Below are 27,124 nucleotides of genomic sequence, written 5' to 3'. Positions count from 1 at the left end.
CTACAACAGCACTATGGATTATCGACTTGAAAAACATCTTAATAGCCAGTGATTGTACTTGTTCAGTAAGACTACTGTACTGAATTGCATGTGTACCATATTGACCTATTTATCGCATTATGGATTCATGGATTTATTGATATCGACGGATTTGTATTGAAAGTTATTTATTGACGGATTTACGGATTTATTGTTACTGTATGATTTCATTGATATTCGCATTATGTCACTGAGCATTGATAATGATACTGATATGGATATGGATATTGTATTGATTCATTGATGCTCTGGATATAGATACTATTGATTTATTGATACTGATTCATTGATATTATCGCTTCTGATACGTCACATTGAACTGCTGCATGTGATTCATTGATCAATACGGAATAAGTTTTACTGTATTGATTTGATTTCAATCGTTCTTATGATGTATTGGTTTGATTGTTTTATATGATTTCTTACCGATTGATAATATTGACCAAAGATGATTGATTCGATATTGATTTAATTGATTTAAATGATATCGAGACGATGATTTTCCTCTATCGATTTGATCAAGATTTCATTGGATCCTTACGAGATTTATCGTATGTACTGATTTATTGAGCTTTACGGATTTCTTCCTGCTGTTTAACGATTCTTCTACTGCTGACTACGGATTTTATTGATTGTGCATTGACTACTGATTTTTGTATCAGCATAGATTCACTGATCATGTGCAATTGACTGTTATGGATTTGATTGACTAACATGCATATTGTTTCAGTACCGTGCTTTGATTTCAGTTATAGGTATTAGGTGACTTGCTGGGCTTTTTGAAGCTCATTATATGTGGTTAACAATTTCAGGTCCGAGCAAGGGAGCATGAATGGAGATTGATCAAGACAGTCGACGAATCCTTTCACTATGGATGCCTGGAGCGTTACATCTCACCACCATCTTATAGAATTTTTCCTTAAGTTTGAGGGGGGCTTTTCTATCACACAACAAGCCCAATGCATTCCTCCTCTTCAACCATCCTGCTTAAATTATGCTGATAATATCCCTATTTATGTCACCATCACTCTGAACAATAGATCCAAGATATCTAAAATGAGTACTCTTATGAATTACTTGATCGCCCAAAGTCATAATCCCCTCACAATGCCTATTACTACTAAAATTATACTTCATATACTCAAATTTATATATACTCTAGCAAAAACTTTTAGATTCTAAGGCTGATCTCCTTAATTCAAGTTTACCTTCAACTTCCTCTCTAATTTTATCAACAAGAAGAATATCATTAGCAAAAAGCAACCTAGGTACATTCTCTTGCAAATGTCTAGTGAGAACATCCATGACTAAAGCAAAAAGATATGGGCTTAAGGCTGATCCATGATGTAATCCAACATGAACTTTACAACAAAAGAGTTGCTTGTGAATGCCTCTATATATTATTGTATTTTTCTTCAATAAACTCAGAGTTTAGAGGATCAATTTACCATTAAACTTTACAACAAAAACCTCTACTTTTGAACCACCATTTATTCAAGATTAGTAACAAACTTCTGATTATATAGATTTTCATAGTTTCATCGTAAATAAATTATTGAAAAAAATAATGGATATTAAAAGAGAACTCCAATATAAAAAGCGAATGATATATGAAATCTTAATACGAGTTTTAAACTTTATTTAAACTCAAAATCCTAAATTTGAAATCTCATTAAACGTCATGTTACTTGTTATAATCATATTCCAATTATATTTGTATCATCTTCAAAATTTATTTAAATTATGATCAAATTTATTCAATTTATATTGGAATCATATTAAAATTTTATTTAAATATTATTCAAAATCTTATTCGACTTATATATATAAATACTTATAATAAAAATAAAATTTTTTAATAATAATATATTTCATATAACAAATACACACCACCAAAAATAGTTCATAAATCTCTAACAAAATTACAATTTCCTCCTTGATACGCTTACTCTACATTAGTTCTTTTCTTGGCCTTTTCATGCCTCCTATCTCAATCTCCGCCTCACAAGAAGCAACGTTGCCTTAAGCGTACATGAAAAAGGAGGGTATATATAGAACTAACAATGTTTGAGTGACGTATTAATAAAATTATATTTTAGAAGTCTCAGATCTTCAACTCTTCGATTTTTTATAGGGAAGAATACAGAGAGAGAGAGAGAGAGAGAGAGAGAGGTCAGTGAGAGAGATGGGTCTCCTCTCGTGCAGAGTGGAGAGATCGGAGATAAAGGCAGGAGATCACATCTACAGTTGGAGAGCTCTGTACACTTACTCCCATCACGGTTCGTTTCTCCACTTTGATCTCCTTCGTTCTCGGAGTTTTCCGATTGTTTCTCTGGAATTTCTCTTCTTTTCCTTTTTCTTTTGTGTTTTGTTGTTGACATTGGTTTACTTTATCTGGTTTGAGGAAATGTCGGGTAGGGATGGGCCATTTGACTGAATTCCCCAATCTGGCGGACGAATTAGGTTTGGTATTAACTAGAAAAAGAGAATTTGATCTGTGAAATGTTAGTCCTTCAAGGATCTAAACACTGTAAAATGAACAATTGCTTTGTTTTAATCATGCTATTCGTTTGTGTGAAATGTAAATATGTAGTATGTTGAGCGTAGTTTCTCAATTGAATGCTGAATGCTGCTAGCCATGGCAATTTGATTTCAATGCATTTGGTGAATTGAGTTTGTGGCTTGCTTAACGTTTGAAGAATTGCCTTGTTCTTAAGAAAGCTCGTTTCTTTTCTTCATTTGATGGCAATACCATTGTGTTATGTAAAGCTCATGCACATGTGAGAGAGCATACTTTATTCCGTTCATTTGGGGACAAAAGAAGGAAGATGTGCATTTCTATTGCTTTCCCTTTTGGACCTTTTTCTGATGATGTGTTCCTCTCGAAATATGCTCCTTCAATTTTGTCTGATCAATTGCTCTTTTTTTTTTTCTTGTTTTGCTTAGATCTACTGATCTATAATGCCTGTGCTAAACTAACTTACGGCTCTGTTAAACTGAATTAGGACCTGTATATTGAACCTTTTTTTTTTCAGAGGTTGGTTGATTTTTGAATACCCATTTTAATTAGAGAACTTAGAACAATTTTCCAATTAACTAATCCATATCTACATTATGAAGGCACAACGGGTAGATGCAAGTGTATGAGTTATTCTTAAATGCAATTTATCAAAATTTTGTATTGTTTCTTAAAACAAATAAATCATATAAAGATGTGGTTGGCTATGAGATTGCTAATCATATACTATATCGATGGCATATGGCTTGATGGAAAGTTTGAAGCCAAAAAATAGAGGCAAGAAGCAAAAAAAAAAATTTTTTGTTATATGGATGTTGGATTTCTGCAATGCTTCCACTTCTGCCCATCCTTATTTCACCACACCATCTTGTTTTCCTTATTTTCGACCTCTACTCATGTAGACTGGTGTGGTGAGACGACCACACATCTTCATAGATTAGATACTAGTGGCGAAGTACGTGTGCGCATGATCCTATCCCGCATTAATGGTGACAACATGTGCTTTTGTGAAAAACCAATGATGAAGATGTTGTAGACCTCTCCCTTCAAAAGCATGTCGCGCAATGGCAGAGAATGGGATGAAGCACATGGCATATGAAGAATTTCATCAGCAGCAACTAAAGTTTTGGCTACGATGCATGGACACTACACGGACACAATACAACACGGATACATGACACGTAAATTATTAAAAATATAGGAAATAAATACAGGTTGGACACGGTATTAGAATTTTTATATCTTAAAATAAACATATATATATTTTGTAAAATAATTAAGAAATTATAAATCATTTAACTAGGATTTGTACTTAAAATGATTAATAATAGGATGTTGAGAGTCGGGCGTCAATATCACGTTTCAAGCATCGAGAGGAGAAACGACAATGTTATCAAGAGTCAGACATCGAGCGTCGATGTTGAGACAATGTTGGCCATCTATATCGAGATGATGTTGAACAAAGATGAGATTTCGAGATGACGTAGGGGCTTGATTGTGGAGATAATAATTGCTATCATTAAACTTTAATTTTCATATGGTTTTGAAACATTGATGTTGCGACAGCATCGAAGATCGATGTTGCAATTGCGTCAGGTGTTGTTGTGAAACCATAGCTACAATCTACCATAGAGAAATGAAAATGGTATGTTTGAGGAATGAGGTACTGAGTGCGGGCAATTGATTTGGGGTTGTTAAGAGAAAAAAAATAGTTTTTTATTTTTTAATAAATAAAAAATTCAAAATATAAGATATTATATTAAAAAAAATTATAAAACATTTAACACACGCGTGTTCAATTTATTTTTATTTATTTTTTAATCGGACACATCTTCGGTGTATCCGATAGGTATCAGAGCCGTATCGGACGCTTGTCGTGTCCGATAGGTGTCGGACACTGCATACCTCATTGAGGAGAAGTATCAGTGCATCATAGCTTTTGGATATCTCAAGGAGGAGGAATCCTACACCACATGGATGTAGTGGTGAGCAGGGCTGGAAAGTAGATGCTTGTTTTTGTGCCTCAGGTTTTGTTATTATAATGATAAAAATTTTAGAAAGTTTTCAGATTAATTTACTTTGGTGTTTAAGAAAATTATTCTTCTTCTGTAGTGTCCTAACATAGTCGTATTGTCATTATAAAACCCTAATTCAATCTTTATTATTTTATTGCTGTGCTTGATAAATTATGGCAGTTGGTGTACATGAATGAATGGGTTTAGTGGGTATTCTGGTGAACTAGATAAATTATGTCTGTTGGTGTATGAGGACCTATGAGAAGTTGAGATTTGAGAACGCTAAATGAAGGGGTTCAATGGTGTTCATTATTGATGTAAATAATGCATTTGAATATTTTCTCTGATTAACACAAACAAATGTAATATTTTGCATGGTAATAAGCACTGAATTTAAATACTTAAGTAGTTCTTTACTATTGCTGCATTTTTTAGGCAAGAATCTTAGCTTATCCAAACCTTGAAATATTATATTAGGATTTACTTCTTTCGTAATTTAATAATATTTATAGTTTAACTATGCATGACATATTACTAAATATTTTTCCTCCCATCCTTCTCTTTTATATGCTTGATAGGAATTTTTAATCTTCTACATCTTTCTAAAATTCGTGATAAAATTTAATGCACTCTTCCTTTACATAATTTATTTGAGTTCTTTCTTAAACAAATATATAGTCTTAATAATCATCCAATTTATATTTTCCGTCCGTTGCACACAGCTATATATAGACCTGTCAATTTCGGGTTACGGGTCGAACCCGACCTGACCCGTAACTGACCCGGATTTATTCGGGTTCGGGTCAACCCGACCCGGATTTAACCCCCCTTTCTAAATGAAATTAGAGTAGTATTGGATCCGCCCGCCCCTGAAGGGAACTTTATGCTCAAGCTCTGTTAGGTTCTTAGTAGTAGTCGGCACACCTCTGTTTATTCTTTCCACAAATGATGAAACTTCTTGTATTTTTTAACTTGGAAGTTTGTACCTGCTTTACATTATTGAAGCAAGTATTTTACCAAAAAGAAAGAATCAAAAACAAATGTTTGTTCATCAATGGAATTTTTTTTTTTTTTTGGTATTGTTCATGCTTTATTTATCTTTGTAGTATAGAAAATCCTATTGAGCTGTAAAAGGACTCTGTTGAGGTACTACTTGTTATAGCCTTTTCTTTTTATCACTCACGATATCTTTTGATAACAAATCTTTCGGATGTAGTAGACTAGCATGTGGATCTATAATATGCAGCAGACACGGCTAACTTTCTGCATGTGAAGTGCCTTGGGAGTTTCTACCTATCTTCTATTTTTCCTGAGATTCCCATTCATGTTACAAAAAGTAAGAATATTCTAATCCTGATTGATGGTGACCTTGAAAGTTTGCTCGTAGCGGGGAATAGTAGATCATTATAAATGTCATCTCATCACCAAAATTAACTTTGAAACCGGTATAGCTAATTTCTAATCTATTTATTCATTTGGTTCATTACTTGATTCATTTAAATATGCAGGTATTTATGTGGGGGGTCAGAAGGTGGTTCACTTCACCAGGAAGAAAGAAACATCACCATCAACCTTTGATTCCTCATCCATCTCTTCTAGTTCTAAACTACAGCCCCCTTTAGCCTGCCCCACCTTCCCTGATTGTGGATTCCAACAGCCCAACAGCGGAGTCATCCTTTCTTGCATTGACTGTTTTCTTGACAAAGGATCTCTCTATTGTTTTGAGTATGGAGTGGCGCCACCGGTGTTCCTTGCTAAAGTTCGCGGCGGCACTTGCACAACTGCGCACTCTGATCCTCCGGCGACTGTGATCAATCGAGCAATGTACCTCCTGCAAAATGGTTTTGGAAATTATGACTTGTTTGAGAATAATTGTGAGGATTTTGCGCTCTATTGCAAGACTGGGCTTCTGCCAATTGATGATCAGGGAATAGGAAGGAGTGGGCAGGCATCTTCGGTCATTGGCATTCCATTAGCTGCTATTTTTTCTAGCCCTTTCAAATTATTAATGGCGGGGCCTGTGGGGATGGCAACTGTGACTGCTGGGATGTACTGTGCTGGGAGGTACATCACTGATATAGGAGTTAGAAAAGATGTGGTCAAGGTTGCAGTTGAGGACTTGGCTGTGAATTTAGGTTGGAAGCATTCCTCTGAGGGAATATGTGATGATAACTCTAATGCTGATGACACTTCAAATGCTGCTCATTTTTCCAACAAATCTAAAGAGGAACATGCTAACATTCAGCAAGTTTAGTTGTTGTGGAAGATTTATTTGGAGTTAATAATGTGATTTTTTTTTTATGTCATTGGAGGGTTCTGCTTGTTAAGTAAAAGCTGTACCTAGTTATTCTTAGTTCATGTGTTCCTGAGTCTGTATGAATTGTTGGAATTGTAATTAGATAAGGCAGGTGATTTTAATAAAGTTGGGTCACTTGTGATCATTGTAGTTCTTCTATCTTGCTTTCCCTAGAGCTTGTCACCTGATATCCTTTCATTGATGGTATGCGCACTTGCTATTGATGCTAAATTTAACTGAAAGCTGAGGATTTCTGAGGAGGTGGTTTTCAGCTGATTTGCTTTTCTAGAACAATCACAACTGACTTAGACCAACTTGATTGTCTTAGTTGATATGTCACCAAAAATTGCTATGATCGAGCAAGAATCTCGAGGCATATTTAAGTTAGAAACTTCTAAAATCAAATTTGGGAAGATATGAAATTTGATTTCAGCAAATTTATAGTTGAATTGAACGTCTCTGAAAGACGAACCTAATGACATTAAATTTGCCCGAGCCCAAATGGGTCCAAATCGGGGGCCACCCCTATCAACAAATGAAGGATTGGCTTATTGCAACAGCAGCATCATATGAATGTCTCTTTCCTTGCTTGACTAAGTTGTACCTAGAAGATTGCCCAAATTTGCTGGAATTGCCCTCGATCTTGCCCTCCTAAGCTCGAGAAATTGGAGATAGATATCATCGGGTGGAAAGATTGTAAATGGCTACAAGGTATTGGCAACTATTGTACCATTTCAATTCGAAATTGCCAGAACCTGACCTATCTCAGAGGACATTAAGAAGTGGAGACCACTGATAAATGCCTCCTCGCCTTCATTTCCTTTCTTCTTCCAACGACTTTCCATTACTTGTGTTCTACAGCTCTGTGAACTACTTGACCTCCCTCCGTCTTTGTATTTATGCTTTTCTTTTTGTCTGTAGAGTTCTTAAGATTTTATCTAATTGTTGGCATAGAATGGTTCACATGTGTGTTAGATGTTATGTAACTAAGGTACTATTTGGGACAGCTTTTGATGAACAACTATTATATTTTTTATGTTGAAGATTGTATTTATATGTTTTGTTGCTTGTATGTGGAATTTCTCCTTCTTGTCTTATCTAATTGTTGGCATATAATGGTTCATATGTGTGTTAGATGTTATGTAACTAAGGTACTGTTTGGGACAGCTTTTGATGAACGTACAACTATTTGATTTTTGATGTTGAAGATTGTATTTATATATTTTGTTGCATGTATGTGGATTTTCTCATTTTTGTCTGATTCCAAAGCTTTAGAGGTATTAGGATTTTATCGAAGGCTAAAATCTAATTAGCTTTTAAAATACAAAAAGATTTTGCCTATTTTGATCTGTATGATTATCTCTATTATGATTGTATATATTTATTTAAGAATTATTATTACTCAATGCTTGCAATAACAGAGAATAACTCACAGTTAAATATTTTAATTTTAAATTAATTTATTAAAATATAAATATTACTTAATATTTATTATTAATTTATTTGATTATTTAAACAATTCAAAAATTAAATCAAGTGTTTTATGGAAATAATGATTGGTTTTAGTCGGTTCATTCCTATCGTAACAAGATTGCTCCGATCGGAACAAGATTGCTCACATTCCGAATATCAGTATTTATAAATATTTATGCAAACTTCTTTTGTCTAATCTTATTTGTTTGATATATATGAAATTGAATTCACAGAATTAATATTTCATTAAATATGTCACAAGTTCTTACAAGTTTGGTAGCCCAAACAATTAAAAGGTTTGTTACATCAATAATTTTATTTTTTTACATTCTCACTAATAATTTAAATATATAAAGATACATAATGTGTAAATCTTATAAGCATATGATCCTATTTCAACTGTTTTTAATATATTTTCATTTATGTTTAGTATTTCCACCACAATTCTTAACATTTTCACAATAATTATATATGTTACGTGGTTATGTATCGCTGATATTTTTCTATATATGTTGTTTAATATTAATGCAAGTCATAGAAGCACTTATTTAATGGAGTCATGCAATACAAATTTTTTAATTATATATTTATAGTGTAGTCATGTAATGTCACATATGTTCTTTGATCAATGTAATCACATTTTTATTTCTAAAACTAATTGATTATTCTTCTCACTACCAAAAAACTGAAGTTTTCGCAGCCCTTACTAGCAGCGGTCAGAAAACCGGTGCTATAGAAGGGTATAGGTAGCGGTTTTAACCGATGCTATCTAATTATTATAACAGCGGCTTTAACCTCAGCTAAAACCGGCATTATATTCCTCCCCCATATGCCCTAACCTAGTCATTCGACCGCGCTTGCTCAATCGATTGCTCGTTCGCTCGCCGAAACCTTCGTCGTCGCCTCCGAATCACCATCGCCTTCGAATCGCCATCCACGACCGAATCCACCGGCGTTGATGTCGAAACCATTCCCGTCACTGAATCAGTCATCGCCGACAAATTCCGGGTCGCCATTCGGTTGATCGGTCTTAGGTAATTTCCAACTCCTCTAATCTGCCCTAATTTTTGTAGTCCGGTCGCCATTTTGTAGCTATTCTTAAATTTACTAAATTCTTGAATGATTCTTGTGATGCATTTAAAATTTTCTTGTGATGCCCTAAATTTCGCATGCATGTTCGCCATTTATTTGCTATTTTATCGTACGGGCTCGCTCAAGTAGCTTTTCCTATTTGTTAATTGCAATTTGTGATATCATGATAAAAATTTGTGCAAAGTTTGGAATGCATTTTGCTTGATGGAAAATACAATTGTTCATGAAATATCAAAAAAATTTGTCTGTGAATTCAATTTGATGGAAAATAAAATTGTTTTACCTCTATATGAATGCATTTTGCTCCATCGAGATATGATGCTTTTATCTTAATTAATAGCAGAAATTTTGCCTGTGAATACAATTTGATTGTATTTTTCATGGCTTTCACTGCATATTGATATGCTTTTCATGTTGTAGGAAAAGAAAATCAAGTTGGTTTGTTAGCTTGTTTGGTCAGACTACAAGTTCTGTAAGAAGACCGAAAGTTATCCTTGATTCGAACAGCCCAACAGCGGAGTCATCCTTTCTTGCCTTGACTGTTTTCTTGACAAAGGATCTCTCTACTATTTTGAGTATGGAGTGGCGCCGCCGGTGTTCCTTGCTAAAGTTCGCGGCGGCACTTGTACAACTGTGCACTCTGATCCTCCGGCGACTGTGATCAATCGAGCAATGTACCTCCTGCGGCACTTGTACAACTGCGCACTCTGATCCTCCGGCGACTGTGATCAATCGAGCAATGTACCTCCTGCAGAATGGTTTTGGAAATTATGACTTGTTTGAGAATAATTGTGAGGATTTTGCGCTCTATTGCAAGACTGGGCTTCTGCCAATTGATGATCAGGGAATAGGAAGGAGTGGGCAGGCATCTTCTGTCGTTGGCATTCCATTAGCTGCTATTTTTTTCTAGCCCTTTCAAATTGCTAATGGCGGGGCCTGTGGGGATGGCAACTGTGACTGCTGGGATGTACTCTGCTGGGAGGTATATCACTGATATAGGAGTTAGAAAAGATGTGGTCAAGGTTGCAGTTGAGGACTTGGCTGTGAATTTAGGTTGGAAGCATTCCTCTGAGGGAACTTGTGATGATGACTCTAACATTCAGCAAGTTTAGTTGTTATGGGAGATTTATTTGGAGTTAATAAAGTGATGTATTTTGATGTCATTGGAGGGTTCTGCTTGTTAAGTAAAAGCTGTACCTAGTTATTCTTAGTTCATGTGTTCCTGAGTCTGTATGAATTGGAATTAGAGAAGGCAGGTGATTTTAATAAAGTTAGGTCACTTGTGACCATTGTAGTTCTTCTATCTTGCTTTCCCTAGAGCTTGTCACCTGATATCCTTTCATTGCTGGTATGCGCACTTGCTATTGATGCTAAATTTAACTGAAAGCTGAGGATTTTTTAGGAGGTGGCTTTCAGCTGATTTGCTTTTCTAGAACAATCACAACTAACTTAGACCAACTTGATCGTCTTTGTTGATAAGTCGCCAAAAATTGTTGTGATCGAGCAAGAATCTCGAGGCATATTTAAGTTGGAAATTTTTAAAATCAAATTCGGGATCATATGAACTTTGATTTCAATAAATTTATAGTTGAATTGAACGCGCGTCTCTAAAAGACGAACCTAACGACATTAAATTCGGTCCAACCCGAGCCCAAATGGGTCCAAATCGGGGGCCCGAACCACATTTGGAAGTATCAAAGCATTATTTGGATGACAAAATGATATTCAAATATGACATGTTTGTAGTCAAATCGAGCGGCTCGGCGAGCCAAATCCAACAAGCCCAAGATCGCTGAATTTCGACATCGTTAAGGAACTTAAACAGTTGAAAAACTTTATATGAGTGTGGAAACAACACGAGCCATCCGTTGGAGCACTTCGAACCTGCCCCAGATCTTTTCTATATTTTTGGGGTGTGTCATTCATGAAATTTATAAATAGACCCTCACTCTCTACATGAAAGGGAGCTCGGGCTAGAGACTGGAGAGAGCTCTAAGGTTTCAAGAGCTCCAGCACCACCGCCGGCAAACCCATGACTGTAATCGAACCAAGGATCGCTCGTCTTTCACTGCTGTACTTTAGCCTGAATGTCGTTAGACATCCCCTCGGCTGCCAACCGTCGTCTAACCACCTCTTGGATGTCGATCGTCGCCGGACTTCCACCTGGTCTCCGACTGCCACAGGACTTCAACTCGACCGTCATCGGACTACTGCTCGGCCGCCGTCGAACTTCGCCCGACCATCGTCAGACCACCACCCAACAGCGGTGGTGCTGCTTAGACTCCAACAGCCGCCGGACTTCCACCTGGTGGTCGAGCGTCGCCAGACTTAATTTAGCCCGACCATCATTGGACCACTACCCGACCACCAACCGCCACCAGACTTTAGCCCAATCGTCGTCAGATCACCACTCGGCGACGACCGCAACCGATCACTGCAGGACTTTAGCATGACTGTCATCAGATTTCCACCCGATGCCGGACTTCCGCCAGTCGTCGGAATTCCTCTCGTTTTTGGACTTCCTCCCATCGTTGGACTTCCGTCGGACATCTACCATACGACAAACTTCCGCCCGTCGCTGGATTTATACCGGACACTTGTCACGCCCCAAGATCTAACTTGAAAAGAATGACAATCAATTTCTCAAACAATTTACCAGAGTTATCTGGTATTTTGAACAGTGCAGATCGGCCTGGCCGATCTCACTATCGTCCCGGACGATTCTGGGAGGAAAATCCAAGCCAGAGAGGAACAGTAAGGGAATGAGGTCTCACAACACTGGACTTCCGCCTATCGCCAAATTTCTGCCTCACGCGGACTTCAACCCGTCGTGGCACTTCTTCTAGTCATCGAACTTTTGTCAAACTTCTACCTGATGCCAAACTTCCACTCATCACCGAATTTCTACCCAACGAAGGATTTCCGCTCTTCGCGAAACTTTTGCCGTCGCCGGCTTTCGTCGGACTTCTACCCAACGCAGAACTTCCGCCCATCTCTAGACTTCTGACCTCTGTCGCCATCCAACTATGATCCTTTCAATCTCCTTCACCAAAGAACAATCTTTCTAACTATTGTCACCCGTCGACTCGATCCTTTTGACATCCGTTGTTCGAAAACAGTCTTTATGGTCATTGTCATTTGCTTACTATGGTCCTTTTGAACTCCATCGCAGACAACAGTACCTCTCTCGATAAACAACGGTCTTTTATGACCACGGTCGGCCATCGTCTATGGTTCCTCCGACCACCGTCAATAGACTACGGTCTTTCCGACCTCCGTCGCCCGCCGACTACGGTCCTTCCAGCCTCCTTCGCCGACTTCGATCCCTCTAACCACCGTCACAAGACTACAGTCTTTCCGATCTCCATCGTCCACCGACTACGTCCTTCCAACAACTGTCGTTCGCCGACTATGGTCCCTTCGACCACCATCACCAAACTACAGTCTTTCTGACCTCCATTGCCCGCCAACTACAGTCATTCCAACCTCTGTCGCCAGCCAAGTACGGTCCTTCCGACCTCCTCCGCCAACTATGGTCCTTCCTATCATAGTTTTTTTTCTTTCAACATGGATAAAATCTTATTACATATACTCATGGAAACCTTCAGAGAGAAATGCCTCTGTTTTTTTAGTAAAAACTTATTTGATGTTGCTCATAAAATTAAGTCCAAAATTATTTTTCATGTATCTCAAAACAATTTCACCTCCTTCCTTTGGGACCCATGGAGTTTTCGCAAAGCTGTTTGTGAACTGTTAGACCCTCACTCTCTCATCATTCATGTTCACTCCTATGTCTCCAATTTCATATCTAATTATAGCTGAACTTTACATGGCCTTCTTCCTCCTTTTGTTAAAAATGTCATAACCTCCACCCCTATGTATATTAATGGGCATTTTTTGGGGGCTTTCCTGTAATAGTTCTTTTAAACTACACCTTCAAAGTTCAAACCTTCATCAATGAATTTTATATTGATAAGCTTTTTGTCTATGGGTCTAAACAGGTCTCACACAAGAAACATTCTATAAGCTTCTCTTCATTTGTCTGGCTTGCTCTTGTTGGTGGTCTAAAAACCTCTGACCAACTTATAGGCAGGAATATAGCAGCATCTGATACTTTCATTCTATGTAATACGTTTTCTGAAAATGTTAACCACCTGTTTTTTGAAATTGGAAACTCTTATCATACTCTTTCGTTCCTTTTTCCGTAAGCTGTTAGTTTTTTATTTAGGCCTAACCTTTGACAACTGCTGGAACACATTAATGAGATGACAAACATGCCTCCAAATGGAAAAAAGTTCCTCTATTTGTCCACTCATTGCACTCTATATCATTTATAGAGAGAAATAAATGCTAGAAATTTTGACAATTCCTAAGTTCTGCTTCCATCAACTTTAAGATCAGAAATATTATCTTCTGTAAGATTAAAAACTGGAAACACATGGAAGATGTTCTTCCTCTCCTAAATGGTTAGTTCTTTTTCTTAGCTACTTTGGTTAATATGGGATTATTACTGCTACAAAAAAAGATATTGTTGTTCTTCTATTGATTTGTTGGTTTATCTACAAAAATGAGCTTGCATGCTCCAATTGAATTAATTTTATTATTTGTTTATGCTTAAAGCTATAAATAATTTAAATTGACCTTAGTATTATCTTGATCTAGTTCATTTATTTAATTTTTATCAAATTTTGATCAAAATCATACATTATTTGATTTTAAATCTTATTATTTTAAATCTTATTCAACCTTATTTATAAGTTTTCTTTCACATAAGTTTTTTTTCAAGCTCATGGCAATAGCTAAGATTTTAAAAAATTCAACTAATTATATATTTGATTCTAATATGCAGTGATTTATAGTTCACAAGAATCATTAATTGCCATTAATTAGAATTAATTATGCCTTCAAATTAAGTGACCATCAATGAGATGAGAAAGATAATATTATTGTTTGTTTACAAAGCTCAAAAAGAACGTCACATGTAGAATGATAGACTTGTCTATCACTAAGGCTTCGATTGAGACTAGGGGTGTCAATATTGGATCCGAACCAATCCTGAACCTAAAATTTTGGGTTTGGGTTGACCCGAACCTGAAATGGGTCGGGTTCGGGTTCAATAAATCAACCCGTTTTAAAAATAGGGTCAGGTTTGGGTTGACCCATTGACCCGAAAATGACTCGTTTTTTATCCGAAAACCCATTTTGACCCGACAATCCGTTTTTGACCCGAAAAGCAGAGTTTGACCTATTTTTGGGTCTAAAAACTAGAAGTTTTTTGTTTGAACCGGGTCATTCGGGTCGGGTCGGGTTGACTCCAGGGTTAGGTTGACTCGGACCCAAAGCAGGTCGGGTTCGGGTCTAGAAAATCGACCCGTTTGCAGAAACGGGCCGGGTTCGAGGTTGACTCGAATTGTGTCGGATCAGTTTCGGTTCGACCTGAACCCGACCCGTGACCCGAAATTGACACCCCTATTTGAGATAGCTTTCTTACTTCTTTTTAAATGGCTTTTAATATAAAATTTTTTTGATTCAAAAATTTTTTTACTAGAAAGTTGTTTTAAAAAGCATCGAAAAAACTGTCTCAAACAAAGCAATAGTATTGTACAATCATATGCTACTCTCCTAAATTAATAAATTAGATTTGTTTGGGGAACCTTTTTTAGGTGTCATGCTCAATTTCAATTTCACATGTGAAGATGTGAATTTTATAATGGAGAATTAATTTTATATTTAAAAAATTGATGTATTAAAATTTATTATGTATATACATGCATATTTAACTTTAATTTGAATTCTAACAAATTAACCTAAGAGATCGATATAATACAAAATTAATGTTGTCAGAACAAACTTACATCTGAAGCTTATATATGATGTTGTAAAAAAGGATTTAGACCTATAAGATTGATTAGATGCAAAATGGATGTCGTACGAAGGAGAGATTATTAGGTGCAGAGTGCTGATGGGAAGAACCGTCCGCATAAGTCTTATTCCGCGCTAGGTACCGGCACTCGGTACCGCTGGGTACCGCTAGGTATCCATATTTATGCGGACGGTGCATATTTCGCACCTAATAATTTTTCCGTACGAAGACTTTGCTAAAAATATATTAAAAAAAATTCAAAGACCGACATAAAATTGATAAATATTAATTAATATAGATGTTAATACTTAATAGAGTTCTCTAAAGTATCATGGTCTCAAAGTTCAAGAAAAGACTTATCTAATTATATATTCGATATTAATAATTTAAATATATTAAAAAAGTTTAAATCTGCCCATTTAACTCATTTAAAAAAGTTTAAAATTTTATTCAAATATTACATAAAAAAATAAATTAATATCAAATCATTCATCGTGAGCAGATAAAAAAACATTCATTTTTCTTAAGTTATATAAATAATAAATAAAATGATATTCCCCTCAAAAATCAAACTTCTCATTTATTTTAAAATACATTTTTTAGAACGGGTATCGACCCGTTGTCACGTCAGCTTGTAATGAGGGTAGGTGTACGACCCATAATTCTTTTCTCTCCATTTAAGAAGACATATCATATGAGAGTAGATTCAAACTTGAGAATGTAAATACATTCATTTTTCTTATTTTCTGACGGAGACTTCTGTTGGCTTTCTGCCACGGGGCAACTTCATATTCTCTCTCTCTTAATTATTAGAGAGTATCTAATCTTTATCTCTTCCAAACTTCTAATCTCTGTTTCTCCTACTGTTCAGTTGCTCTGCTCTCTCTACCTCGATCGTCGCTGCCATGGCGGAATGGTTTATTGGTCCAATCATGGACAAGATCATCAACACTTGCTCTGATTACCTGGAAGATCAAGTCGGATGGCAGACCGGCATGAAGGAGGAGCTGGAAAGCCTGCGACAAAACCACCCCAAGATCCAAGCTGTCGTCTTTGCCGCTAACCAAGCACAAATTAGCGATCAGAACCACCCTATCAACAAGTGGATATGGCAGCTGCGAGATGCTGTTGATGAGGCAGATGATGTGCTCGATGAGTTTGAGTACATGAAGCATAAAGAACAGCTCACCAAAAAAATGGAGGAAACAGATCAGGTGCGTTCTGTATCATCAGCTACCTATTTGATACTGGTTGAAAATAAGTATATTTATTTGATAATATATTTCTCGCTAATTTTATCAGAAAAGAACGGCGTTTGCCAACTCGAACTTCCTGATTGAAAGTGCTTCGAAAATTCGCAAAGTTGGCGAACGTGCTCTCAAGATTGATCCCAACTTGAAGAGGCTGGAGGAGGTTGTGCAGAAACTAGATAAAGTTTCGGTTGGGGTTAGTACTTTTCTTCATCTTCTAGATAGCGCAAAGCAGGAACAGCAGGAGCAGCTGCGCGAGTTGTCCGAAGCACGTGAAACAGGATCCTTGCCTACAAATGATCTCATCGGTAGAGGCGAGGCTAAGGAGTTTGTTATGCAGTGGTTGAGGAAGCCATCAAATGAGCATCGGGGAACTGATTTGTACCGAAACATTTCTCTTCTATGTATAGTGGGCCATGGTGGTATGGGGAAGACAACTCTCCTGCAACATGTTTATGAAGATGAAATGACAAAGGAATTTGATCTTAAAATGTGGGTTTGTATTTCCAACAACTTTGATGTAAAAAAAGTCATTGCAGATATGTTGGAATCTCTTAAGAAGGAGAGGCCTCATTTGGAGACACTTGAGGCACTTCAAGATAGTCTTCGTACTGAGATTATGTCCAAAAAGTTCTTACTTGTGCTGGATGACATTTGGGAGGAGGAGGAAAACCGGGATATCAGAAAATGGGAGAAGGTGTTCGCCCCTCTTGCTTATGGGAAAATTGGTAGTCGAATTTTGATAACAACTCGAATGGACTCGGTTGCAATGATGATTGCAAAGGTCATTAAAAAGAAGACGAAAATATTTAGATTAGAGGGCTTGGAGGAAGATCACTGTTTGCAGCTCCTCAACTCTCATGCATTTGCTGATGTAGAGAATCCTAATGATTATAAAAGATTAAGATCCATTGCTGGAGAGATAGTTAAAAAGCTTTTAGGATCTCCATTGGCAGCGAAGGTCATCGGTGGTGTTTTGAATTCTAGCTTGGATGAAAGACATTGGACAAAAGTTTTAAATAGTGATTTTGTAAGTTCAAAATTGGGTCAGGATGATATCTTTCTTATTTTAAGATTGAGTTATATGTTCCTCCCAAAACATCTACAAAACTGTTTCGCATTTTGTTCTATATTCAAACAAGATTATCCATTTTTAAAAGATGATTTAGTCAAAATGTGGATTGCATTGGGTTTCATTCAGCAACCTCATGATCAAGAATGGACTATGGAGGATATTGGAGGAATGTATTTTGATGTTTTGGTTAAAAAATCTTTCTTTGATATGTTTGAAGATTTTGGTCGACGATACTACAAGTTGCATGATTTAATACATGAATTGGCACAATCAGTTTCCATACATGAATGTTTAAGAGTTGAGGATGGTAAAAAATTGCCTTCTATAATTCCTAAGACTCTTCGACACTTATCTGTTCAAAATACAAATCCAGACATCATAAAAATGATTGGGCAGTTTAAATATTTGCATTCTCTTTTCTTGTTCAATGAAGGTTCTAATCAAGATCTTTGTAATCAGGATCTTTGCAATGCACTTATTAAAATCTTCAAAGCATCGAGAAGCCTACGCTTATTAAACATATGGGTTCCAAAGAACTTGGAAATAATACTCAAGGAGATTGGAAATTTTTTACATCTTCGATACTTAAGGATTTATGTTAAGAAGTTTACTATGCTGCCAAGATCTCTAAGTAATATCTATCACTTGCAATACATAATCTATGATAGCCTAGAGGTGCCAAGCCAATCTGAAGTTCATGATTTTTTACCAAGTGACATTAATAACCTTTCTAACTTGCGTTACCTGAAATTTCCCGAGAATTGTATTTCATCGATATGTGGGATTGGGAAGCTAAAGTCTCTTCAAGAACTGAATATGTTTGATGTTAGAGATGTGAATGGTTATAGAATTGTGGAGCTGGAGAATCTGAATGATCTTTGGAAATTAAGAATCAATTGCCTTGAAAATGTTAAGGATGCCGAGGAGGCTTGTAGTGCCAAATTATGTGCCAAGATGAGACTCATAGATTTAACCTTATGTTGGAGTAACACTGATTCGAGGAACATTGATTTAGAAGAGAAAGTGCTCGACAATCTTCAACCACCAAAATGTCTAAGAAATCTGAGCATAAAGAAATACATGGGTGCAAGTTCTGCAATATGGATGAACAATGTCAATCCGATCTTCAATCTAGAGAAAATCAAATTGACATATTGCTTGAAGTGTGAAACTCTTCCACCTTTTGGGCAACTTCCCTTCCTCAAGTCACTGACACTTTCTAACATGCCTAAAGTAAAATGGCTCGAAAGTAAATTTAATGGGAATGATAAATACCATGCCTTTCCATCGCTAGAAGTGTTACATATTAGCTGGTTAACAACATTAGAGGATTGGTTTGAGGCAGGAGTAGCTGCTGAAGATGGATGTTTGTTTCCTTGCTTAATTCAACTGGAGATAGAAAACTGCCCGAAGTTGGAAGAGTTGCCCTCTTTGCCTTCTAAGCTCAAGAGCTTGAAGATAAGAAAAATTAGGTGGAAGACTATGAATTTTTGTAGCAATTCAAATCCTATTCCCCTTGAATTATTAGAGGTCTCTCTCTGTCCTAACATTACATCTCTTCCTCTGGCTGATGAAATAGGAAGACTTGCAGCACTAAGATCCTTGACAATTACAAAGTGCCCCAATCTGATCTCTCTCGGAGAAATGCAAACCACTAATAATTGCCATCTCATTCTCAGCACTCTTTTCATAAGTGATCCATTGGTGTTGCTAATGGAGCCATTGAGAAGTATCGCCTCCTTAAAAAAGCTGAGAATTGAGGAGAATGATGAGCTGGTTTCATTTCCAAATGAGGCGGAGCAGTGGCTTCAGAAAGTTACGTCTTCTCTTTCTGAGCTGGTATTTTCATCTCTCAAATCCTTAGAGTCTCTTCCTTCCTCCTTGGAAAGCTTATCTTCACTTCAGAAACTATATATTGGGGGCGTTCCTATGCTTCGGGAATTACCGAACCTTCCTCCCTCTTTGGAATATCTAACAATTAGGGGATGTAATCCAGAGTTAAAGGAGCGCTATCGAGAGGATGGAGGCTCCGATCGGCACATGATTGCTCACATTCCTAGCATCCGTATTTATAGATAGGCAAACATTTTTCTCCTTATCTTATTTGTTTAATAAGAAATGTGAAGAATATAATTTCAGCATTAACCAATTTGTATTATCAATACTCAATTTTATTTATGTATCGCTTCATCGTCTTTTTATAAATGTAAATAACGTTTTATTTATTTAGATTCCTGATTTTGGTCATTTACAACTAAAATCTTTTTTTTTTTTATTATTATTTTTTTATGACGAGGAACCGGCCGCTGGCACCTCCAGACTAGTCGAGAGCGCATGGCGATACGTAAACCTTTAGACACATGATATCTCATTAGTACTTTTTAATGATGTGTTGGGAACTAAGAAAAAAAAACTTAAATTTCATGGAGATGAATTTTATAGCTATTAAAATTATTTAGAGATAAATATATTATCAAATTAAGAACTTGGATTGCACGTATTCTTTGCCTCCTACCCTTTGTTCTCTTAAGAAGCTATCCTTCCTCCCTCTTTGGATAACCTGTGACGTTGGAGCTGAGTTGATTAATCCAATTAAACTTCATGCTAGTTTAATTGAGTAGGGTGGCTTATATGGATGTATAGGAATGTGCTTTCTTCTTTGGAGTGTAGCATATTATGTTGTTCTATTTTATCTATAAATATCTAGCCATTGACTGCAATAGGGGATTGGAGATGAATAGTATTTGAGTTCTTTTACTTAGTTGTTTTGGTTTTTGTATCCTTAGTAATTTCAGGTGGTGATCCCCCTTTCAAGAAGGAGTTCTTGGGTTATGTGTGGGCTGCGAGTTCCTTTACTACAAGCTATTGTTGTCTTCTTCAAGAAAATGCACAATGTTGTTGTTCACCAACCCCAAACGTGGTTGTCCAGTTGTTTGTTTGTTGTCTAAGAAAAAAAAAAAAACCTCAAAGGAAACAAGAAGAAGCTGATTATTGAATTGTGCCCCTATTTTGCGTGTTTAACTATTTTTTTCCCTTTTTTGGCTCTATGTATCTTGAGATGTTCTCAGGTGGTGAAGCCCCGGCAAAGGAGGCATAAGAACCTGCGAAGAAGCTCTGAAGGGTGTTCCAGCCGTCACCAAGCATCCAAGGACGTTCCAGCCATCTAAAAAGAAGAAAACAACCAGAGCGAAGAAAGCCGCAAAAGGAAACAGACAGAACAAAGATAGCTGCAATTCTGATTTATTAAATTACAATTAAAGCAGAGTACACATCAGTTTTATTCAAGAAATGATTCTCAGCCACATGATTTAAATTCATTTACAACCACATGTTAAGTACATGTAACTAGTATAAATACATGTATTAATAATCAAAATGAATACAAGAAAATATTCTGCTGTGTGCTCAAATATTGTTTTCCCCGCTTCTTTATGGTATCAGAGTACCGAATCCTACTTCCTGTTCAAGATCAAGATAATTCTTCAGAATCCAAGTAAGCTTTTCTGAACATGGCACAATCTTCTTCTTCCCAAACCACAAATCCATCAACCGAGACAAGCACGGATGCTTGTAGCATACCTGCAACTTTGAAATTTGTTATTTCAAATATCAAGAACATTGTGAATACACAATTGTCAAGCGAGAATTATTCCATATGGAAATCTCAAGTCACAAAGTTGTTGAAAGCAAATGGGTTTTACAGTTTTATAGATCCAAATTTCATTCCACCGGATCGTCTTCAACAGACGAGTGATGGATCATCTGTAATCAATCCAAAATACACTGAATGGGTTTTGATAGATCAAAACCTAGCAGCTGCACTTTGTTCAGCAATTTCTACAGCCATGCTTCCATACGTCCTCCACCTTGATTCCTCGGCTGAAATATGGAATACAATTGAAAGAAGATTACAAGCATCTAACAGATCAAGAATAATTCAACTTAAAAACGAATTACATAATGTTTCAATGAAACAACAAACCATGGCAGAGTATCTGAATGAAGTGAATTAATTTTATATTTAAAAAATTGATGTATTAAAATTTATTATGTATATACATGCATATTTAACTTTAATTTGAATTCTAACAAATTAACCTAAGAGATCGATATAATACAAAATTAATGTTGTCAGAACAAACTTACATCTGAAGCTTATATATGATGTTGTAAAAAAGGATTTAGACCTATAAGATTGATTAGATGCAAAATGGATGTCGTACGAAGGAGAGATTATTAGGTGCAGAGTGCTGATGGGAAGAACCGTCCGCATAAGTCTTATTCCGCGCTAGGTACCGGCACTCGGTACCGCTGGGTACCGCTAGGTATCCATATTTATGCGGACGGTGCATATTTCGCACCTAATAATTTTTCCGTACGAAGACTTTGCTAAAAATATATTAAAAAAAATTCAAAGACCGACATAAAATTGATAAATATTAATTAATATAGATGTTAATACTTAATAGAGTTCTCTAAAGTATCATGGTCTCAAAGTTCAAGAAAAGACTTATCTAATTATATATTCGATATTAATAATTTAAATATATTAAAAAAGTTTAAATCTGCCCATTTAACTCATTTAAAAAAGTTTAAAATTTTATTCAAATATTACATAAAAAAATAAATTAATATCAAATCATTCATCGTGAGCAGATAAAAAAACATTCATTTTTCTTAAGTTATATAAATAATAAATAAAATGATATTCCCCTCAAAAATCAAACTTCTCATTTATTTTAAAATACATTTTTTAGAACGGGTATCGACCCGTTGTCACGTCAGCTTGTAATGAGGGTAGGTGTACGACCCATAATTCTTTTCTCTCCATTTAAGAAGACATATCATATGAGAGTAGATTCAAACTTGAGAATGTAAATACATTCATTTTTCTTATTTTCTGACGGAGACTTCTGTTGGCTTTCTGCCACGGGGCAACTTCATATTCTCTCTCTCTTAATTATTAGAGAGTATCTAATCTTTATCTCTTCCAAACTTCTAATCTCTGTTTCTCCTACTGTTCAGTTGCTCTGCTCTCTCTACCTCGATCGTCGCTGCCATGGCGGAATGGTTTATTGGTCCAATCATGGACAAGATCATCAACACTTGCTCTGATTACCTGGAAGAGCAAGTCGGATGGCAGACCGGCATGAAGAAGGAGCTGGAAAGCCTGCGACAAAACCACCCGAAGATCCAAGCTGTCGTCTTTGCGGCTAACCAAGCACAAATTAGCGATCAGAACCACCCTATCAACAAGTGGATATGGCAGCTGCGAGATGCTGTTGATGAGGCAGATGATGTGCTCGATGATTTTGAGTACATGAAGCATAAAGAACAGCTGACTAAAAACATGGAGGAAACAGATCAGGTGCGTTCTCTATCATCAGCTACCTATTTGATAATGGTTGCAAATAAATATATTTATTTTATAATCTATTTCTCGCTAATTTTATCAGAAAAGAACGGCCAACGCGAGCTTCCTGATTGAAAGTGCTTCGAAAATTCGCAAAGTTGGAGAACGCGCTCTCAAGATTGATCCCAACTTGAAGAGGCTGGAGGAGATTGTGCAGAAACTAGATAAAGTTTCAGCTGGGGTTAGTACTTTTCTTCATCTTCTAGATAGCGCAAAGCAGGAGCAGCAGGAGCAGCAGCGTGAGTTGTACGAAGCACGTGAAACAGGATCCTTGCCTACAAATGATCTCATCGGTAGAAGCGAGGCTAAGGAGTTTGTTATGCAGTGGTTGAGAAAGCCATCCATTGAGCATCGGACAACTTTGTACATAAACATTTCTCTTCTATCTATAGTGGGTCATGGTGGTATGGGAAAGACAACTCTCTTGCAACATGTTTATGAAGATGAAATGACAAAGGAATTTGATCTGAAAATGTGGGTTTGCGTTTCCAACAACTTTGATGTGAAAAAAATCATTGCAGATATGTTATCAACTCTTAAGAAGGAGAGGCCTCGTCTGGACGAATCACTTGATTCACTTCAAAATAGTCTTAGGACTGAGATTATGTCCAAGAAGTTCTTACTTATTCTGGATGACATTTGGGAGGAAGAGGAGAACCAGTATATCAGAAAATGGGAGAAGGTGCTCGCCCCTCTGGCTTATGGGAAAATTGGTAGTCAAATTTTGGTAACAACTCGAATGGATTCGGTTGCAATGATGATTGCAAAGGTCATCAAAAAGAAGACGGAAATATTTAGATTAAAGGGCTTGGAGGAAGATCAGTGTTTGCAGCTCCTCAACTCTCATGCATTTGCTGATGTAGATAATCCTAATGATTATGAAAGATTAAGATCCATTGCTGGAGAGATAGTTAAAAGGCTTTTAGGATCTCCATTGGCAGCGAAGGTCATCGGTGGTGTTTTGAATTCTAGCTTGGATGAAAGACATTGGACAAAAGTTTTAAATAGTGATTTTGTAAGTCCAAAATTGGGTCAGCGTGACATCTTTCTCATTTTAAGATTGAGCTATATGTTCCTCCCAAAGCATCTACAAAATTGTTTCGCATTTTGTTCTATATTCCCACAAGATTATAGGTTTGATAAAGGTGATTTAGTCCGAATGTGGATTTCATTGGGTTTCATTCAGCAACCTCATGATCAAGAATGGACTATGGAGGATATCGGAGGAATGTATTTTGATGTTTTGGTTAACAAATCTTTCTTTGATAAGTTTGAAGATTTTGGAGGATACTACTACAAGATGCATGATTTAATACATGAATTGGCACAATCAGTTTCCATACATGAATGTTTAAGAGTTGAGGATAGTACAAAGTTGCCTCATATAATTCCTAAGACTCTTCGACACTTGTACGTTCGAACTACAAATCCAGACATCATAAAAAAGATTGGGCAGTTTAAATATTTGCATTCTCTTTTCTTGTTTAGTGAAGCTTCTAATCAGGGTTTCAGCGCACTTGTTGAAATATTCAAAACATGGAAAAGCCTACGCTTATTATACATACATGCTTCAGTAGGCTTGAAAATGATACCAGAGGAGATTGAAAATTTAATACATCTTCGATACTTAAAGATTGATAATTGTAATTTGACCATGCTGCCAAGATCTCTAAGTAATCTCTATCACTTGCAGTACATAGTCTATAATAAATGGGCGTATATCCAACTTGAAGGTGATGATTTTTTACCAAGTTACATTAATAATCTTTCTAACTTGCGTTACGTGAACTTTCCCGCACAATGTACTTCATCGATTTGTGGGATTGGGAAGCTAAAGTCTCTTCAAGAACTGAATATGTTTTATCTTAGAGATGTGAGTGGTTATAGAATTGGGGAGCTGGAGAATATGAATGAACTTTGCAAATTAGGAATCAATTACCTTGAAAATGTTAAGGATGTCGAGGAGGCTTCTTGTGCCAAATTATGTGCCAAGAGGAGGCTCATAGATTTAACCTTATGTTGGAGTAACACTGATTCGAGGAACATCAATTTCGATGAGAACGTGCTCAACAATCTTCGGCCACCAAAATGTCTGAGGAATCTGCACATAAAGAGATACATGGGTGCAAGTTCTGCAATATGGATGAACAATGTCAATCTTATATCCAATTTAGAGAAAATTAACTTGTCAGATTGCTTGGAGTGTGAAACTCTTCCACCTTTTGGGCAACTTCCCTTCCTCAAGTCACTGAAACTTTGGAACATACCGAAAGTAAAATGGCTCGAAAGTAAAATTAATGGGAATGATAAATACCGTGCCTTTCCATTGCTAGAGGTGTTATCTATTTACAGATTAGAAGCATTGGAGGATTGGTTTGAGGCAGGAGCAGCTGCTGAAGATGGATGTTTCTTTCCTTGCTTAATTGAACTGGAGATAGAAAACTGCCCGAAGTTGAAAGAGTTGCCCTCTTTGCCTCCTAAGCTCAAGAGATTGTCCATAAGTAATATTGGGTGGACGACTTTGAATTTTTGTAGCAATTCAAATCCTATTCCCCTTCAATCATTATTGATCAATCAGTGTCCAAACATTACATCTCTTCCTCTGTCTGATGAAATAGCACGACTTGCAGCACTAAGATACTTGACAATTATAAAATGCCCCAATCTGATCTCTCTCGGAAGGTATCGAGAAGTGGAGAGCACTAATAATTGCCATCTCATGCTCAGCTGTCTCTTTATAAGTGATCCATCGGTGTTGCTAATGGAGCCATTGAGAAGTATCGCCTCCTTAAAAACGCTGAGTATTTCGAAGAATGATGAGGTGGTTTCATTTCCAAATGAGGCGGAGCAGTGGTCTCTGAATGTTAAGTCTTCTCTTTCTGTGCTGCAATTTTCAGATCTCAAATCCTTAGAGTCTCTCCCTTCCTCCTTGGAAAGCTTATCTTCACTTCAGAAACTATCTATTTTAAATGTTCGTATGCTTCGGGAATTACCGAACCTTCCTCCCTCTTTGGAACGTCTAGAAATTTGGGGATGTCATCCAGAGTTAAAGGAGCGCTATCGAGAGGATGGAGGCTCCGATCGGCACAAGATTGCTCACATTCCGAATATCATTATTTCTACCAAAAGATAAAAAAAAAAAATTCAAAATACAAAAGCTGCAAATTTCTTTCATCTTATCTTATTTGTTTGATATATATGAAATGTGAAGAATTCATAATATTTCAGCATTATTTGTTTGATATCTTGATCGTTCATCTATAAATTTTAAATTAATGTACAACGTTCATATATTACTCTTCAAGTTCTATCATTTATCAATTCTGATAAAACATTTATCTATTCATTTATTTACTGCCATTATTTTAAAAGTAATTTGTTGTCCACAAATTATTACTTAATAACTGAAAAAGCAATTTGTAGAAAGAGGCTTGATACATCGTTAAAAAATTATCTTGATCGGGCACGAATCTCAAAGCAAAATCAAGTTGGAAACTTTCAAAATTAAAATTAGGAGCATCTGAACTTTGATTTCAGCAAACTTATAGTCGAACTGAGCGTCTCAGAAATATGAACTCAACGACACCAAATTCGACCCAATCCGAGCCCAAATTGGTCTAAATCAAGGACCCGAAATGCTATTGGAAGGTTCAAACCCCAATTTGGATTACCAAACGGTTTCCAAACATAGCAATCTGATAATCAAATCGAGCGGCTCAACGAGACGAATCCAACGAGCCCAAGATCACTAAATTCCGACATCACTAAGACATTCAAATGTCCATCAAACGGTTCATGATCAAAGGATTCAACATCGGCCGCCCATCCAACCACTCCCAACTTACCCTTGATCCTCCACCTATTTACGAGTCATGTCATTCCCAAAATCTATAAATAGAGCTCTCTCTCCTCTTGAAAAGGTACCCCTAAGCCTAAGGAAAAAAGAAAGAGATCGGAGATCGCTCTTGCCTCCTCGACCACCGCCGGTGTTTCGCCAGACCAGCGACGGAGCTCTGTTGAACCACCGTCGGACCACCGTCGGAGTTCCGTCGAACCACCACTGGTCCACCACCGCCGAATTTCTGTCAGA

The 27,124-nt window shown here is 36.7% G+C and overlaps 2 protein-coding genes and 1 pseudogene across 2 annotated transcripts; all 3 read left to right on the top strand.

The window, feature by feature from the left end:
• The first annotated feature begins 2,187 nt into the window (after positions 1 to 2,187).
• Positions 2,188 to 7,070, top strand: LOC110095133. Its single transcript, XM_020820547.2, has 2 exons — positions 2,188 to 2,318; positions 6,081 to 7,070. The coding sequence occupies exons 1-2, from the start codon at positions 2,225 to 2,227 to the stop codon at positions 6,824 to 6,826; spliced, it is 840 nt and encodes a 279-aa protein (XP_020676206.1). The 5' UTR covers positions 2,188 to 2,224; the 3' UTR covers positions 6,827 to 7,070.
• A 2,440-nt stretch (positions 7,071 to 9,510) lies between these two features.
• LOC110095146 lies at positions 9,511 to 10,545 on the top strand (annotated as a pseudogene).
• Positions 10,546 to 16,094: 5,549 nt separating this feature from the next.
• On the top strand, positions 16,095 to 26,423 carry LOC110095145. The gene is made up of 4 exons (XM_028694995.1): positions 16,095 to 16,510; positions 16,599 to 19,686; positions 22,622 to 22,989; positions 23,078 to 26,423. The coding sequence occupies exons 1-4, from the start codon at positions 16,202 to 16,204 to the stop codon at positions 26,165 to 26,167; spliced, it is 6,855 nt and encodes a 2,284-aa protein (XP_028550828.1). The 5' UTR covers positions 16,095 to 16,201; the 3' UTR covers positions 26,168 to 26,423.
• Positions 26,424 to 27,124: the final 701 nt, after the last annotated feature.

Source organism: Dendrobium catenatum, unplaced genomic scaffold (assembly GCF_001605985.2).
Source record: "Dendrobium catenatum unplaced genomic scaffold, ASM160598v2 fragScaff_scaffold_621, whole genome shotgun sequence".
Lineage (NCBI taxonomy): Eukaryota > Viridiplantae > Streptophyta > Magnoliopsida > Asparagales > Orchidaceae > Dendrobium > Dendrobium catenatum.
This window is presented reverse-complemented; position numbering and strand designations above follow the sequence as displayed.

Excerpts from the sequence above, each read along its gene's own strand:
- LOC110095133 (XM_020820547.2), top strand. The coding sequence starts at position 2,225 with ATGGGTCTCCTCTCGTGCAGAGTGGAGAGATCGGAGATAAAGGCAGGA. Across the intron at positions 2,319-6,080 it reads GTACACTTACTCCCATCACG|GTATTTATGTGGGGGGTCAG; the intron begins GTTCGTTTCTCC and ends TTAAATATGCAG.
- LOC110095145 (XM_028694995.1), top strand. The coding sequence starts at position 16,202 with ATGGCGGAATGGTTTATTGGTCCAATCATGGACAAGATCATCAACACT. Across the intron at positions 19,687-22,621 it reads TGCTCACATTCCTAGCATCC|AATCTCTGTTTCTCCTACTG; the intron begins GTATTTATAGAT and ends TTCCAAACTTCT. Across the intron at positions 22,990-23,077 it reads ACATGGAGGAAACAGATCAG|AAAAGAACGGCCAACGCGAG; the intron begins GTGCGTTCTCTA and ends TAATTTTATCAG.